Source organism: Phalacrocorax carbo, chromosome 6 (genome assembly GCF_963921805.1).
Source record: "Phalacrocorax carbo chromosome 6, bPhaCar2.1, whole genome shotgun sequence".
Classification (NCBI taxonomy): Eukaryota; Metazoa; Chordata; class Aves; order Suliformes; family Phalacrocoracidae; genus Phalacrocorax; species Phalacrocorax carbo.
Window position 1 is genome coordinate 21,919,266 of NC_087518.1, and position 16,839 is coordinate 21,936,104.

Here is a 16,839-nt window from a genome sequence, read left to right on the forward strand (position 1 = left end):
ATAGGATTTTACTCAGGTTTTTGCTACCTGAAGCGAATCTAGGTGGGCTGCTGTTTTGTCTTTTGTCCGCAGCATGGATGTTTTCAAAATACACTTTAGGAAATTTTTTTACCCATATTTCATGTTTTTAAAGCTTTTTCAGAAGCATTGGTAAGAATAAATAAAGAGAAATAACCTTCATTAAAAGCTACTGCCTTTGACGGGAAGAACAATGTAACATTTTGCATGAAATTAGTTTTTCAGTTACTGGAGATTTTTATTTCTCTACAGCTGAACGTGTCTGTGGTGGAGGGGTATCCCTATAAATTGTTGTCATAGGGAATGGTGAGACCAAATATGCATAACTGAGGAAGAAATGACTGTGTGCTAGGATGGTGTCAAAAGCTATGTACTCAGAATTTGGGGATGGTGGCTCTTTGTGGCCTGGGAGTCATTTGGTTATAAAATAAAACCACTGAAGCACACCATAGATTATGGTTTTTGGATTGAAAGAGATTGAGCAGACCTTGGGTTACTGACGTTGTGAACTTTTGGCCTGAGGGGACGGACCCCAGGCTCCTCTGAAAAGAAAGGGACAAGCCCTTGAGCTCCCTGGCTATGTACTACCCCCAGTGTAGTGCACCTTCTGCCGCAGAAACTTCAGGTTTGCTCAGCCTGGTTCCCTTTGACTGCTGGAGATGTTATTCCTCAGATAGTTTAGGCCATAGTAGTGGGCTTAGTTTCAAGTTCTTTGGATATCTTATTGTGAACTAGTTCTGCAAACTTGCCCTATAACCAGTGGAAGCAGACACCCCTAGCATGTTCACCTAATTTAGACATCCATATGGGAATATCAGTCTCAGTTTGGAAGTGCCTGTTTCTTTTCAGAGGGTACCTGGATCTGCAGCTCCTATGAGGCAAAAGAACAGCTGTATGGTAGATCCAAAAAGAATCGGTGAGGGTTTTTCAGTGATATTGTTCCTGAATAATGTCAGTCATTATTTTTTGACTGAAAATGTACAGGTATCACCTGCTTTTTTTAATATCAGAGTTTCGTGGTAGTTCACCTATACTACATCCACATCTTGAAAATATCAAAGTTTTGAGTGTGTTTTGTAAAATAATTCCTTCCCTAACCACCTCCCTGCAAAAAAAACCAGCAAAGCATAGTGCAGTGCTTGGATTCCTTGTAGAGGAGACTTTAAATTTCACACACTCTTGTAATTTGATCTATTTTGGAGATGCAAAGCCTGTAGCCCCACTGATGGGAGAATATTACCATATGCAAGTCTCAAGTTTTCTATTCCCTTAGCTTTTGTTAAGGAAATGTTAACCACACAGGAAGGGTGAGGTGGTCATGTGTTAGTCATGCTAACCCAGTATGCATTCTGGTAAAGTTCCTGGACTTTTCATAAAAAGAGATTCAGGCATCAAATGAAGCCTGCATATCTTGTTTCATGGGATTAGAGAGATGCATTATCAGTGAATAATGTTAGTCACGCTCTCTGCTTTCTATACTTTACCATCTGCCTTTCAAAAATGTAAGATGGTGTTTTCCTGGTGTCGTAACATTAGGTGAATCATGAAGAGCACAAACTCCGAGTGATTTGTTTTTAAAGCACTAAAGGAAGTGTAAACTTCATATTTGTTGTTTATTGATTAATATTTAATTGAGGGTGAAATAAAAAATTAAGTAGGAAAATTACTCAAACATGCTAAAAAGCAACAACGCTCTTTTGCCATGGCTGACAAATGACAATGAATTTCTAAGAATAGAATCAAATACATTAATGTGTAGTGGTGGCACAGTGAGTCAATAGAGGTGCTTTGACTGAGAATGGTGGACACATCCCACAGAAAAATCATGCAAAAAGTATGTTTGACACTGAGTTTAGTACCGTTTCTCCTCAGAAAACACTAATAATTGTCTTCTTACTGTGGTGTTATGGAACAGTTTAGGAACAATTTTCTTTTTTTAAGAGGAATGTTTAAAAAGCCCATAGGACCAGCAAAGCCCTATAAATTCTCTGTAGGTGAATGGTGCATTGTTTTGTTTGTCATTTTTTTTAACATCATGGCTGTTTTAGACACCCAGTGTTCAAGATTTTGAAGTGTACTTATTTTAGGAATGGATTCTTTTTTGCCCACTGGAAGTAAATAGCAGTCTGTCATTTTAGCTATTCATTATTATTATTGATGCCTCATTTTTTCACAACATTTTTCTGGGTATACTTTTTCATGATCAAATCTGAGTCTGCTTTTTTTATGTGGCTGTCAGGAACAACTTATCATAGATGAAAACCAGGAAGAGCCTGAAATGCTGATTTTAGGAAAGGAGGGAGGCATATCACCAGTGGAGATTGCAGTGATTCAGTGCCTCTTGTGATGAAGTGTGTTTTACTGGACATCTGTGACATTTCCGTCCTGCAGTTCTTTCAAAATAATGCTACAGGCTTATGTTATTTCTATTCAGAATACTGATCCATCCTGTTTAAAAACAGATAAAGCAATAGTGAGTAAGGTCTTTTCTGCATGCTTTACATGGGGAATTATCTAGAGGTGAACTGATATTGTGAACACTGCCCTGCATGCAAGCATAGAAAGTTGAGTGTTGACAGAGCAGAATATCTCCTCCTTGGCTATTGTTTGGCAAACAAAAGGCCTTTTTAATTACTCTTCCAGTTTCTCTTTATTGCTCACTGCAAGCTGCATTTTGTGCTGAAGTTGTTCTTTTCATGTGAATTTGAAAAGCAAGGTTGGTAGAAGTTCTTAGCACTAGAATATATGTCAATAAATAGGATGGGTAGAAGAAGGATGCAGTAGTTGGCTGTTCTTTTAATTGCATTCTGTAACATTTTAGTGAAACTTTGGTACTTTGCTTCACATGTACCCTTCACCCCACCCCTGAATTTGAAGGAATGTTTTAATCTGTGAATAAGAGGGCTGGTAGAGGTTCAGTTCGCCTAATTGAGCAAGTTACACTAGACAGCTCCAAATCAGATAATATCACTGTGGGCAAAGAGGAATTAATGCATACAGTAGGCCTGATCTTTCTCGCATGCAGAGCAATGGCGGTGCAGTTAGATCAGTGGAAACACCAAGCTTATGTGTTGAGTTGACTGTATGTAGTCAGGAAATTAAAATTGTTGCACAAATATGAAATTGGGTCTTGAAACACTTTGGGATCCTCCTTGTACTAATTTCTGCTCTGTATTACTGTACCTAGAAAGTTCAAAATATGCACTTTGGCTATGATGGCTTTGGTGCTCATTAGGCTGATGGTGTTCTTTTTAAAGATCTTTTTTATTATGAGAAAACTATTCTGAGACCTGTAGATTAGACAATGTGCATACACTAACCTGCTTTGAGGCAAAAAAGAAATATTTACTCTCTGTTGAAACTCTGTGCAATATATAATAGCTGGTTTTAGCAGCATTTAAACCAACTTCATTAGAATGTGGGAAGGGGAAACAGGTTTTAAAGGCTGGTTTTAGCAAGTAATTATCTCCCAGATGGTCCCAATGGGACTCTTTCAACACTGCACATGGTTGAAAAAGAAAAGAAGAAACCCACCCACCCCCAGCCCCCTCCATGTATATGTATTCGTGTGTGTATGTTGGCTCCACGCTTGCACGTTTTTAGCTGTCAAGGCAAAGCTGTGCAGGTTCTTGGCAAGTGGGCTCACAGGCAGTGCTGAAGGAAAGCGACCCAACAGCTGCCGTACTTACATGAGACCTAGCTCTGGCTGTTCAAACCAAAACACTCAAATGTTCTCTTTTTTGGGGTATGCTTACTGTCACAGAAGGCAAGGCTGCAAGATGTATTGTGTGTAAATATATTCTGAATTTGTAATGCTGGCTCTAGTTTTTCCACCAGTTTTACTGTCCTTGTGCTGAAAACCAGTTTTGCTTTAACCCATTAAGAAAACTAGTAGTTTAACTGATTTTTGTTACCTGTAGCCGTTATGAGAGAGTCTTTGTTCTTGTCAGATGAAAGATTGACGTGGCTGTATGAACCAGACCACATACTGGAGGTGCATCTAGCATGCTGGACCAATTTCTTATTAATATTCATGAGCCATCTCATTTAGCGGATATTCTTGGGACTTGATTAAAGTAAGCAACACTGCTGTTGGTGCTTTAGCTGTAGGGAGCTTTATCTAAGACAGAGATAGTGTTATCCTTGTTGTCAATGCTACCACTGACTACCTGCAGAATTTTATATTGACATATGTACAGTGTTTCTGCATAGCTTTTCTTATATGACAAGTCAAACTGCAATAATAGAATAAATGTCAAATCACCTTTTTAAAACGTTATTGCTCACTCTTGTAATGAGTCCTTTCTGTTTATTCCCAAAGGTCTAGAGGAAGAAATGACCATGTAGATTCTACAGCTTGGGTGCAGCATAATGGAAAGTGGTGAATGGAGCGGAGCTGGTCTGTAGCCTTGAAAACAGCCGTTCTGCAGACTATTAGTCAGTCAAGGACAGTCAAGGACACCTTGCACACCAGGGGCATTCTCCACGTCGCTTGCTGGACAAACACTGGATTATTTTTAATTTCTTAGTTTAAAATTCAAGATTAATTTCCTTCAATTTTTAAACAGTTTTAAGATTGTATCAACTCTAACGAGTGGAGCAATATAATCAGCAACAATGGGTGACATGACAAATAGCGATTTTTATTCCAAGAACCAAAGAAATGAGGCCAACCATGCAGGAGAGTTTGGGTGCACACTGCAAGAACTGCGCTCCCTCATGGAACTTCGAGGAACAGAAGCAGTGGTAAAAATTAAAGAGACATATGGGGAAACAGAGGGGCTCTGCAGACATCTGAAGACATCACCAACAGAAGGTAAGCATATTTCTGTTCAGTTGAATTGGGGGACTTTGCATAGGTGCTTTCTGGATAGTGAAAGAGGTTTTGTTTCAAGCCTGAACACAATTCTCGTGGTGCTGCCATTATTCCCAACAATAGTAAAACAGAAGAGCCTTTAGAGAAAGAAGATAAAAGCAGCCTAGTTATAGCTAAAGCTAGCATGAGAATAAAAGAGGTGCTATTTATGCATTAATTCTTCCTTAAAAAGCAAAGTATCAGCACCTGTTTTATGGCATTATAGAGAGGCTTTAACATATATGCTTTTGGGAGTAAGAAGTGCAAACTGCTTGCTTCTAGGTATTTAGACATCTTAAGAATATGAAATGCCTTTTTGAGATAGACAACATGTTATTTTGTAGGTCAATGTGTAATATATGTATAGTGGTTACTAATCTTGACTTACTGTATTACTATAGATAGTTTTGCTTAAGTTATCAATATATGACTATATCAATGCTTTTATTAGTTGGATTTCTTTTGTATCTATAATTAAACTTCTCATTTTCTTACATTGAATAATACCGTCATAACTTTTCAGTATCTATTCTTCCAAGTGTTTCTGGAGTTCTCTACCTGATCATCAGTAATTAGTCTAGTTCTCAACACTCATCCCAAATATCTCCCCATAAAACATGGACAATGGTGGGTTGTTTCTCCACATACAAGTTTCCTGTTCACCAATTCTTTCTCTTTTAGTGCAAATAACATTCTATTTAATTCTAAGAATTCTATTTTCATCACTGTATTTTAATCTCCAAGGAATATTAACACTTAGGGAAATTACACAATCTTTGAGTCTATAATATTTATCTTGTCTTGTAAATTGGCCAAGATGTTAATTTTAAGTTATTTTCTTTTTCAAGAAGATAGATTTGTTGGCTTTATTCCAGTCTCTCCTTTTTAAAAAAACAAACATTTAGTTACCTCCTGTTTAAGTTCTTGAAAGTCTTGAATTACGGGTATAATCACAAACATGTCAATTGTAGCATCACATAGTGTGATATTATAAATTACACTAGTTGAAGAGTCCCAAAGGAGCAGCTATCAATGCCTAGTCATCAAGTAAATTTTTCATGGTCCTGCACTTGATCCTATACAGTCTCAGTATTGTTTAAATATTCTAAACCATAAAGCTGTGAACAGTACCTTTTCAGCAAAGGATTATTAAACTAATTCAATATTAAAACGAGCAGCAAACTCCAATAGTGCTTCAGCATTCATGTGCAATCTTGTATTCTAGGGTAACTAGTGGCAAATGGAACATCTTGTAACAGATCTCTCCCGTTCTCTAGTCTTGCCCAAATACCGGACCCTTCAAAGAGGACCTCTTTTTGTACCTGGAGGTTGCTCTCCATAGGAGTACTGAGGTAGGAAAATGAAACCCTGCCGCTCCCAGATGTCCGTCAGTCTTTCAGAGTAGCTTAATAGCTGTTGCACACAAGAGCATCAACTCTTCAGAGAATATGCAGTGATTCTGATATATCCCTGACATGTCTGGGGAATTCCAGACAGAAGTGCAGGACCTCTGTATTTGCATGTCAGAATAAATACTGATTTATAAATATCCTGCTAGGTGTTCAGCATCTTAGATACCCCTCGGCAGTTTATAGAATGTCAAAGCTGAAGGCTTAGTCTGGCTGAGCAGAGATTACCTCAGTGACTTCAGTAAAGTTTTGCCAACTCATTCTTGTGGTTACCTGGTCAATGTGAACTTCAAAGGAGATGTTAATTGCATTATCTGTTCAATTTGTGACATCAGGGAAACTTAACTCCTCATATTGGAACAGAGCATATGGATCCAAACAGTGTGGCATGCTGACTCCAGCAGTAAATCTATATCTGATACTTAGATAAGGTAACTTTCCTCTAAGTCTTACGTGCACTTCATCTCTTGTGCATTAGGGAAAAATGGTTCCAGCTTCAAATGGCAATCAGCATAGCCTTGGGATCATGAAGACTCTGCTGGGTTTTAATTTTAAATTAGATCACATAATGGGAATTCCCAGTCACACTGAGTTGCCATCTTATTTTTAATTGTTTTGCCTGGAAAAATCATTTTAGGCAGGAATATTTTCTGAAATATGTCAAACTCAGAAATTTTCATTTGAGGGAAAATATCCATAAGAATTTAATAGAAAAACTCCAAAGACATATGCCAAATATAAGCATATGTTTCAACGTAAGTCCCTAGCCATTGCTTTTCTTATATCCAAACACAACAAAAAGGTTAAAATACAATGAAGAGGTTATTCTTGAAGATGTGACTATTCTTAGAGGAAATAATAGTTTCTTATATGGAAATAGAATTTTAACATTAAGTAGAGATGATTTACAAATAAATTATTGATGTACATAGTGGAGGCTCCCATAGAGTTTTATCTTTTGGTATTTGCAACAGACCATGGATTGCCCACTGCATATCTTTATGAAATCCCATAATTTGCCACTATGGCTGAAAATCACTTTTCCAACCAGCCTCTTTTTTGGTGAAGCATAGTTAACTGAACTTCCACTATTTTTTATAGTTTGGAGTGCTGCACATTTTACACAGTTTTAAGAGGAATAACAGAATAAGCATTATTGCAGGGCACTACTGCTTTCAACAAACCTAATAAACTCGTAGCTGAGAAGCAGCCCTGGGTGAATATGAATTAAACAGGAAAAAGGACTTGAACGTAGAATTTGGTTCTTCATAGCTCTTTCAGAATTTATTTTCATAAAATCTTTGTAATTTTGTGGGTTATGGTTTAAGTAGTTACTGGAACAGAGGAAGAGAATGAATCCTGGAAGCAGGCACATTATAATTTGGTAAAATGTGGTCTAATCTGAATTTACTGACTTATTATTTCAAAAATAAGTAGTAGCAATTAATTCAGAGTTTACTCAGCAATTCATTTCCCATGTTAATATTTGATGTACCACCTATGGACTGGTAGAATCAATCACTTATACTAAAAGTACATTCTTGAAGCTCTGTTTTAAAGGCCTTGAATTTCTCAAGGTAAGGCATACATGAATAACTTAAATGTTATTTATACTGTTGTGAAGATACACTTACCAGTGTTTTCTGAACTCATGTATTAATCAGTGTGGAGCTTTAAAAGTCTGCTGAATGTTGAGTAGAATAATATTTGCATGCTGAATGAATTAATAACATTCTTATGGATTACAAGGCTTCAGTCTCTCCTTTAAATTTTCTTTGATAATTTTTCTAACTATAGATGCAGTGTGGATCCCAGCTCTCAGTTATGTCTAAGGGATTTCCTGCATTAAAGTGATTGTATTATAATGAAAAGCTATCATTTAAGCGTTTATAGAAAGAACATCCCCAAATCTACAGAAATACTTTATATTAAAAAATATAAATATGTGTCTCCTTAAATTTCTTTTGAATTTTCTTTAAAAATATTTTTATTCAGATTAGTTTCACTTTCATTAATCTAGTAATACAGAAAATAATCAGGATCTAGCTGTCATTTTGCAAAACAACGTTGAATCCCCCATTGGGCAGAGGTGTGATGACAGTTGTATAATTTTCCATGCAATCTGAGCCTCTGAGGCCCACTCGAGCATTAGTGATACCGTATAAAGGACAGCTGATAAACTGTGATGAGTTAGTTGGATGAATACCAAATGAGACTGGAATCTACTCTTTCCAGTGCTTATCTGTATTTTACTCCCAATTTTATATAGTATGCACTAATTTACATTGTTTTTCATCTACATTCCCTTCATATTACAAAATTGTTTATTCATTATAAGAATAAGTTAATGAATTAACTTCCATGATTTCTTGCTTAAAATACTGGGATGCAGTAATTTCCAAAGTGCGTAAAAAGTGAAGCTGTGCATAATGATGCTTCTTTCATTTTTATACAAAGAAAAAGTTTTTCCTGTGGTGATATCACTGTGATCAGGCCTGAAACAGCAGCTCCAGATGATGTTCAGCATTGGTGATAACATTACAGCACTATAGGGAATTTTTTCTGTTGGTGTTTAGTAGATACGCTATGGGCTAAGCTTCTAGAAATGGTCTGGTGGAGTGTGAGAACATTTCAGATGTGACATTATTACATGAGCTGGCAGAACCTACTTTTAATACGAAAAGTGCAAGGGTTTTTTTACCTTTTTTTTTTTTTTTTAGTAGTTCTCTTAGGATACTGTAATAAGGCTTCATGGCAAGAGAAAGTATCAATTAACTGCTAACTGATAATATTGCTAGTGTAGAAGTTGACTTTCTAATCACCATAACTGCCCTTAGTTAAGACAGATACAAGAAAAGTTACTTTCTCTTTTCAAATGCATGTTTGTTATATAGGAGATATGGACTGAGTATCAATTAAGCCAACTACACCTACATCGTTGTTATTTATTATTACAGTCTAAAAAGCCTTTCACAATTTTAACTATGAGGCAAAAGATGATTTACAGAATCGTAGAAGAAAGACTGAATACAACAAAATTAACCAGTTGCTTCTAATACGCACTAGTTTTGGTTCCTCAAGCTTGTTTCTATAAAAATACACCTTTAATAACTTAATATTCTGTTTTGAAGCTCATGTTACTAGTACATACTGAATTTCAGTTAGGTACAGCACTATGTTGTTACATGTTAAGATACAGACATGTAAAGAATTAAGCAACAAATTGAGGAAAGAATGAAAGATACTTGATTCAGACAAATAGAAATTTAAAATAGAACTAGAAAGTAATGGATTGCCAGAGATTGAAATCTATAAAACCACACTGTCAGAAACAGTTTATGAAAGTAAAGAAATTGATAATAGCATCATTTTAGCTGTTATTAAAAGAATACACTTAATCATGCATAAGCCATCAAATATTATGTATAAGTTCAAGATTTTCTTACATTATTTTAAATTCAAGATAAGGATAAATATTATTCTACTTGTGAAATGATTTTTTTTCTTAAAGCTATGTTGCCAGCTCTCCTAAAGTAGTTTTTTAAAGTTGTAGAAAAAGGCTGAGCTGAAGGACTTTGGAAATCTTCAAAGCAGCATCTTAAAAGCACTGTAAAAGAAAACCTGCTCATCCTCCCTCTAGATCACCATGCTAATTCCTCATCCTTATTTGTGCTGTCAAAACATAAGTTGTAGTTCAGGCCAATTTGCCAGCACACCCAGGCCAGATGCCAGACTGCAAGTACACATCTAGTCCTTATTTGTACATGTTCTCTCCACATGGAAGGACTGGTTTAAACAATGAAAACAGCCTTCCCCATGAAAAAAAGCCTTCAGTGTTGTCATGGCAAAGGCCTCTAAGGGTTGCATTTTGCAACGCTTTTTCTTCTACCTTGCATGGGATTAGAAACACCAACAAACTTTAAACTCATATTTCACCTAGTTATTCATGCAGCGTGAAGCATGGCTGAGCTTGTAAGAACTTGTGATAACATTTTTCTGTAGTCACTTCAATAAACACTTGTTGCCTTTGCTGACCCACTTGGGTCTCCACAAAACCCCTCCGAATGCCTCCACCTGCTCCTGGAGAGCAGTGCTCTGCAAAGTTACTGTTTCAGGGAAAGGCCCCTTAGCTAAGAAGGAAGGCCGGTTCTGGCTGCTCCTTCATTTTGAAGTTACTGTTGCAGTTGCTAATCCCCTTGATGGGTACCACAGATGGATTTGTACTGCCTTTACCTTTGGCGGCATGCTTGGGAAAGCTGGAACGGTGCCTGCCTCCCTGGGACCAGTGGGAAGCACAGGAAGGGACACACAGGGTGCACCCAGGGGCCTCCGCTTCTGCTCCTTCCCTGTCTGCGCCCCGGGGTTTCTTCTACCCCCACTCTCTCACTCTAGAGAAAAGCGCTGACGCAATTATTATTTATCTGGCTCTTTGCAGCTCTGTTCTGTGGGGAAATGCTGGGTCTGACCCAAGTTCACATTTAAACACCATTGTCATAGTAGGTCTTTCAAGATTGTGAACAGATGGAAAAAATCTAGGCTAGATAGTTTTGTGTTAATAACTCATGTGAGGCATGGAGTTTTGCTTTGGCATACAGTACTGTCTCAAAGTCCTATATAACATGCTTGTTGAAGTTGGCTGTTATATTTTTATATATTTATGGGTGTATCAGCACAGTGCCATGCAGATGTACTGATTCAGGGATTTCTGCACCACATTTCTGGGACCCATGCAAACTCAGGGGTTAGATGAAATGGTTCTGTACATTTGACATTCCTGCTGTCCACGGTATGTTATATATCCATAAAATAATATCTACATGTTTAAGGAGAGAGGAGTGCATGGAGCATTCTTGGCAACTGCAATTATTTTCCTTATCTAATATTTCCATTGTTTGTGTAATGGAACAGCAAACATTCTTCCAAAGGTTACCCAAACATAAGTATCTCAAATGAATGGCTTAGATTTTTCTAAGTGATAAGTACAATTTCATTGCTCGTTTTGTTTCTGGCTTTTGGCATGTCCTGCTACTTGCCGATTTACTTTGGCTTTGTTCATTTCCTTGTAGAAAACTGGAGAAGTACTGCATGATGCATTTTCCCCATGAAGCTTTTAAAATAAATATAAGCTAGATCACCTGCTCATTTGAGAATCCTAAATGGTTTGCAAAAAGCTTCTCAATGTGTAACCAGCATTGCTTTAAAGTACGGTTAGGAAAGGAAGAAAGGAAGTTAATGTCTTCTGCCTCTTGTATTACGTAGCATCAGAGTTTTTCTGAGGCCAGTACCGATTTATTTATGTGAGTACCCAGGAGATTGTCTTCCTTTCAATGATTTTCTTACTTTAGCAGGGGCAATACTTTTAGAAAGGAGGATATTTTCATGCAAACTGAATTCCCCTTCCCTTTAAAACAGTACATTAAATACATGCAGGCAATGTTTACTGACTACAGAAGTGCATTCTGCTGTTGCACCTCAGATTTAGATGAACAGAATAATAAGTGTGAGATTTTGCACCTATTTTGCACAGGTCTAATGTTTGTTCATTTTAATTAGCTCAATTACAATGCATTGTAAGTCAAAAGAAAGTCTGACCCAGGAACTTCTAAGTAATTCTTTCCCTCTTTCTAAAAAGGTTATCGTAGGTTAACATTTGCCATAATATATTGTGCCACAGCTTTCTCCTTGATCTAAATACAATGATGCAATACAGTAAACCATTTGCTTTTTACAAAATAAGTGATGGAAAGTGTTGCCATTATATGGTATGGTTGATAAATGTGTAATCCCATCCTTAGGAATAGTGGTTTGAGTATGTTGGCATAACTAGCTCATGTATTGTGTGAAAAAAGATTAAGCCAGATCTTTAACTTAATAGCAACAGTGTACATAATGATGGGGGAGGTAATTTTTAGATTTCATAAACTCTCGCAGTTACGTCAGTTGTCAAAATTGCGAAGTAGGATTACGTTAGTGGTGCTCCCTCAGAAAAAGGCAATTAGTCTTTTGCTTGGAGGATCAAAAAGGTATTCTGTTTTGGGCGCTTTCATGCACATGTATCAAAGTGGCTTCTGTGCTGGTAAAGGAAAAGCTGTATGTTTTATCAGTGATGGTAAAGACAGACCTGAAGGGAGGAAAGTGTGGAGTTGCTGCTGAGCTATGTTGCAGCCTTTCCTTTGCAAAGCACGCCTATTTTCTGTATAAGAGTAACAGTACTGCAGAGAAAAAGAAAATATTGTGTAATGAATACCTTGTTGCTATTGTATTGCAGCCCTTAGAAATCCATAAATATATATAGCGTGCCAGTCTTGAGCGAGAGCTGATTTATCTTCATTTTGTTCTTGTTTTCAGAAAGCTGCAGGAAGAAAGCAAACTCCATTATACCAAAGGAATAATCCAATTGATGTAGCCAGTTTGCCCTTGATGAAATTAAGCTTTGTCTTTACAGTATATCAGAGAGAGTGAAGGGGTTTTTTTGTCTTATTTTGTCAGTGTCCTATGAAAGCAGTTGACATGCAGTGGTTTTATCCTTTTGTGATTGGCCCTGCTAGAGGAAACACAGGAGCACAGCCCTTAATCAGTTGTCTTAGCTGACACAGGGGTGGAAGAAATGTTCCCTTTACAATGCCACCTAAAAATTTAAAGACAAAACAAGTACCTGCATCGCTATGAGGCATTCCCAGGTGTCCCTACCAGCAGCGATGCTGCTTCCAGCTGAGCCATGGGAATTGGAGAACTTTGCTACTAACATCTTTGGAAGGATCATCTCTGATTGGCCAGAAGGTGACAGTGCCATTCCTCGCAATCATTGAAATTTTGAAATGTTTTTTTTTATTCAGCATTGCATTTATATCCTTTCATGAGAGAGGATTCTGTTATTTTTGAAAGATAAAGAAGTTTTTGGGTGAAGTTTTGAAAAGTCTTGTCACTGGGACAGCGGCTTTCAATATGCAAGTCTAAGTTCAGTAGCCTTGCAAGTGGAATTAGCATGACTGATTGGTCATTTTTATTTTGCAAAAACTAATATGAACAGGCTTGAGATAAGAACAGTGTCAGATGCAGTAATGATTTCCTGCCTCCTGTCCCCTTTTGCATTTGCTACTTACCCATCAAATCTAGGCTGACAAAATTTACTGTTTCCATCTGTTTCCCAAGAAGTCAAAGGTTGATGGTGGTTGACATGCTTGTTATTTAGAAAGGTGAGGTGAGTGGAAAGTAAAGCCAAAGATGTATTTTTGGCAGTCAACTCACTGTGCTTCCAAGACAAACATAACTACATTTCGTTGGTACTGGTTTCCTTCAATGTGATCTGTTCACAGTTTCTGACTTGCATTCTAAGTATCTCTAGAAATTATTCCTACTCTATCTCAGTGATGTTTTTCCACACCGCTCGAGGTGTTCTAGAAAACACTTGCAGTTGCAGATCCCAAAAGGTGCAAAGACAAATAAGGCCTCCCCATACATCTTGAAAAACCAATTTTCACCTCTGACATAAAACCCCCTATTTTCACTGATGATAAATGACATGGTCTGGAATAGCTTGCACCATGGCATTGTAACTTTCTTTTCATCTTCTTTTCTGAATGTTCATTAGGTATCCCATTCCTTGCCCTTGCCTTGGAGCTGGTAAAACAATGCATTTTAATGGTCTGTCCTTATTGCCAGTCCAGAATTTGGATTCTACCAATTCTACCAACCACAGATTCTATGAAATGCAGATTATTTCTGTTGCATAATAGAAATAGCTGGGTGTATGTAGCTGCTACTTCTGTAACAATAGCATTTAGTAGTCCTTGTTTCCTCTTTGCTTTCAAATGCAATTCTTCAGGGACTACAGATATTCTTTTCCTGTGTGGATTGTAAGCTGAGTCAATTCTGTTAAGAGACTTAAAAACCTGATCTTCCATGGGCTGTGCTACTCCTTTGATTATTCGTTTTGCATTTGTGCCAGTCTCTCCTCCCCGCTGCTTCCCAGAGAGGAACCGTCTTTTTCAGTATGAGGGCAGTTTAGGTATAGTCCTCTAAAGTACAAAAAGACTGAAAAAAATGAAGAGTAGGAAGGAAAATGGACAAATTTATAGAGTAGTTAAAAAGCTGTCGTGATTCTTTTTTCTGGTTAGCATTGGAGATGAGGGAAAATAGGGAACAGCCCACTTCTTTACAGCTGTGCTTGAGAGCAGAGCTTGTCCTTTAAGTAGTTACAAAAGAATATGAGAGAAGAATTTTCTTAATGCATTCAATAAGTATCCTATTAACTGCAGCAGAATTTCACTTTGACCTCACAGATGAGGGCCTAGCTCTTCAGATGCTATAGGCTGACTACTGTTCATTCAAGATCATGGCAGCATTAATGCAGGAAGACAAATATATGGCAATGCTCTAAAATTACAGTGCAGCTATGAAGTTATAATCTTAATACTTATCATAAGCATTATTCTAGGCACCTCAGTTAATTATTTGCTTAAACAATACAACAAATCTACTTGTACTTTTTTCACATTTTTTTCTAGCAGTTTCAAGTGGCAAGTTGTAGCACTGTGTCCGCTTTAGTTGTGTGATGGCCCCCACCCTTTCGTTGGCACAGGGTCTGAATTTATGAGGAATGATGATGCCTTTCTGAGCCACTGGTGGGTAGTGGGGTTTTTGTTGTTGGTTTTGGGTTCGTTTTTTCTTTCTTTTTATTTACACGCTGAAGCGTTTTTGCATTCATTTTAAAAAAAGCCCTAGAGTAATAGAGAATTGTTACATTACATCATCATTCTACTTTGCCAGTAGGGTCATGACTGTTGCATGGTTTTGCATGGATAGCAGAGGTCATCCAGCTTGACATTTGTAGTCTTGCGTTACTGCAGTCAAAACAAATGCCTTTTATTGAACTGTAGTCCCGCAGTTGACTCTTAGCCCATGAAAACCTTGAAGCGCATAAAGATGACTGTCCTAGTGAAAATCACTCCTGTTAGTGAGTTGTAATTGATTAAAAGGGTAAAACAGCAGTGAAGATTCTGGCCAAAGTCAGAACCTATTATTTTCACTATGCAAATTGTCTAGCTTTTACTTAAAGAAAAACCTCAAAAGACTTTAAAGGCACCACTGTTTTCTACAAAAGTTTGGTGTAAATTTGGAAAACTATTCAAGTGTTAAGGTGTGCTCACCTGCTGACTTTGTACACATCTCATAGAACCCTTTGTTCTATTGTTTTCTCAAGTCAGTGAGTTTGAGCAGTTGCATTCAGCAGGTGCAGGGGCAGCCTGACAGAGCTGACCTTGTCTGTTGGTTCATTAACGTACATCGAGTAGATGTGAAACTAATTGCAGAACAGCATGCTTAGTTAAGGGTTCAGAAAAATTGCTTTTCAGACTTAAGAAATAATATGCTGAAGGAAACCATTGAAGTAAATTATTGTGATTACCAGTATCATGGGCACATCAAACAGGAGCAATACAGTGCTATATGAGGCTATTACATGAGTGCTGTAGCTGGCCCTAGGAAGTTAACTTTGCTTGTTTCGGGTGCTGGCCTTGTCAGTCACTGATGCTTCAAAGCTATAGGTGCTGAAGGACTCTACAAATAAATTTTTAAAACTTACAAGATAGCTAAGGAAAAAGGTATAAATACTTCACTATTTTGTTTTTCTGTAATGCTATAGTGTAGCTGAAGTAATTTGCTTAAATATGAAATATAAGATGGCTGAAGTCATTAAGCTCAAATTGTCTTATTGACTGTTTTAATGTGACCTCTCAGTAGAGGAAAAAGAATGCACCCAGTTCATTAACATCTGTGTGCACTGCTTCTCAAAAATACTGTATACAAGCTGAGAATAGGCCTGTATTAACACTTGTGTTGAATGTTAAATAAATGTCTTGGAAAGAATAGGGACTTTTTTGTTGTTGTTTCTTCAACCCTGAAGAGATGGTAAAAGATCTGGAAGGTTTGAAATGATTTAAAAATAACTCTTATAATGATAACTGTTTTAGCATTGCCAACATACAAACACTCTTAAGGTGAAAATAGTGTAAAATAGTGTTGTATGGGTGGTTTTTGTATGGGTTTTTTTTTTGGTGTCGTGTCCCCCCCCCACCCCGTTAGTTATAATTCCTGATGTTAATCCTATTTAACAAGGATATCAGCGTGGCATGTTGTGCCATGAGATGCTGGCAGTGCTTTCTGCTGCCCCACTTTTCCACAGGTATTGATGCTGACATGAACATTGCTCCAGTTAGCAGCTTAAAATTATGGAGAAAAATGTATTGGTTCTTGCTGTGCAGTGGCAATCAATAACATTTCCTGGATGTTAAAATCTTTGCTTCTCTCCTGTTCTGCTCTTCTCTCCTATAAATCTTCCCCTGCTCAGCAGCTGTTACAAGGGACACCTCACCTTACTATATGGATGTGAAATGTGCCTTGAGGGATGATGCCAGCCGTGCTTTTATGAGTTACTTGCAGCTGCTATTTACTGTATGAGGATGACAGCTGGTATCCTTCCCTGGAGAATCAACCAAGCACTTCTGCAAGACTGTCATCTTTTCTATCTAGTCATGTTCATGTAGTGACAGCAAACTG

At 37.5% G+C, this 16,839-nt stretch overlaps 1 protein-coding gene across 4 annotated transcripts in view; it reads left to right on the plus strand.

Annotated features, from left to right (window-relative positions):
- The window catches only part of ATP2B2 (ATPase plasma membrane Ca2+ transporting 2), a 464,757-nt gene that overhangs the window by 248,207 nt on the left and 199,711 nt on the right, over positions 1 to 16,839 (plus strand). For all 4 annotated transcript variants that reach the window (XM_064454232.1, XM_064454233.1, XM_064454234.1 and 1 more), the window contains exon 4: positions 4,340 to 4,834. In XM_064454232.1, coding sequence (XP_064310302.1) covers positions 4,636 to 4,834 — 199 coding nt within the window. In that variant the 5' untranslated portion in view covers positions 4,340 to 4,635. The remainder of the gene's footprint in view (positions 1 to 4,339; positions 4,835 to 16,839) is intronic.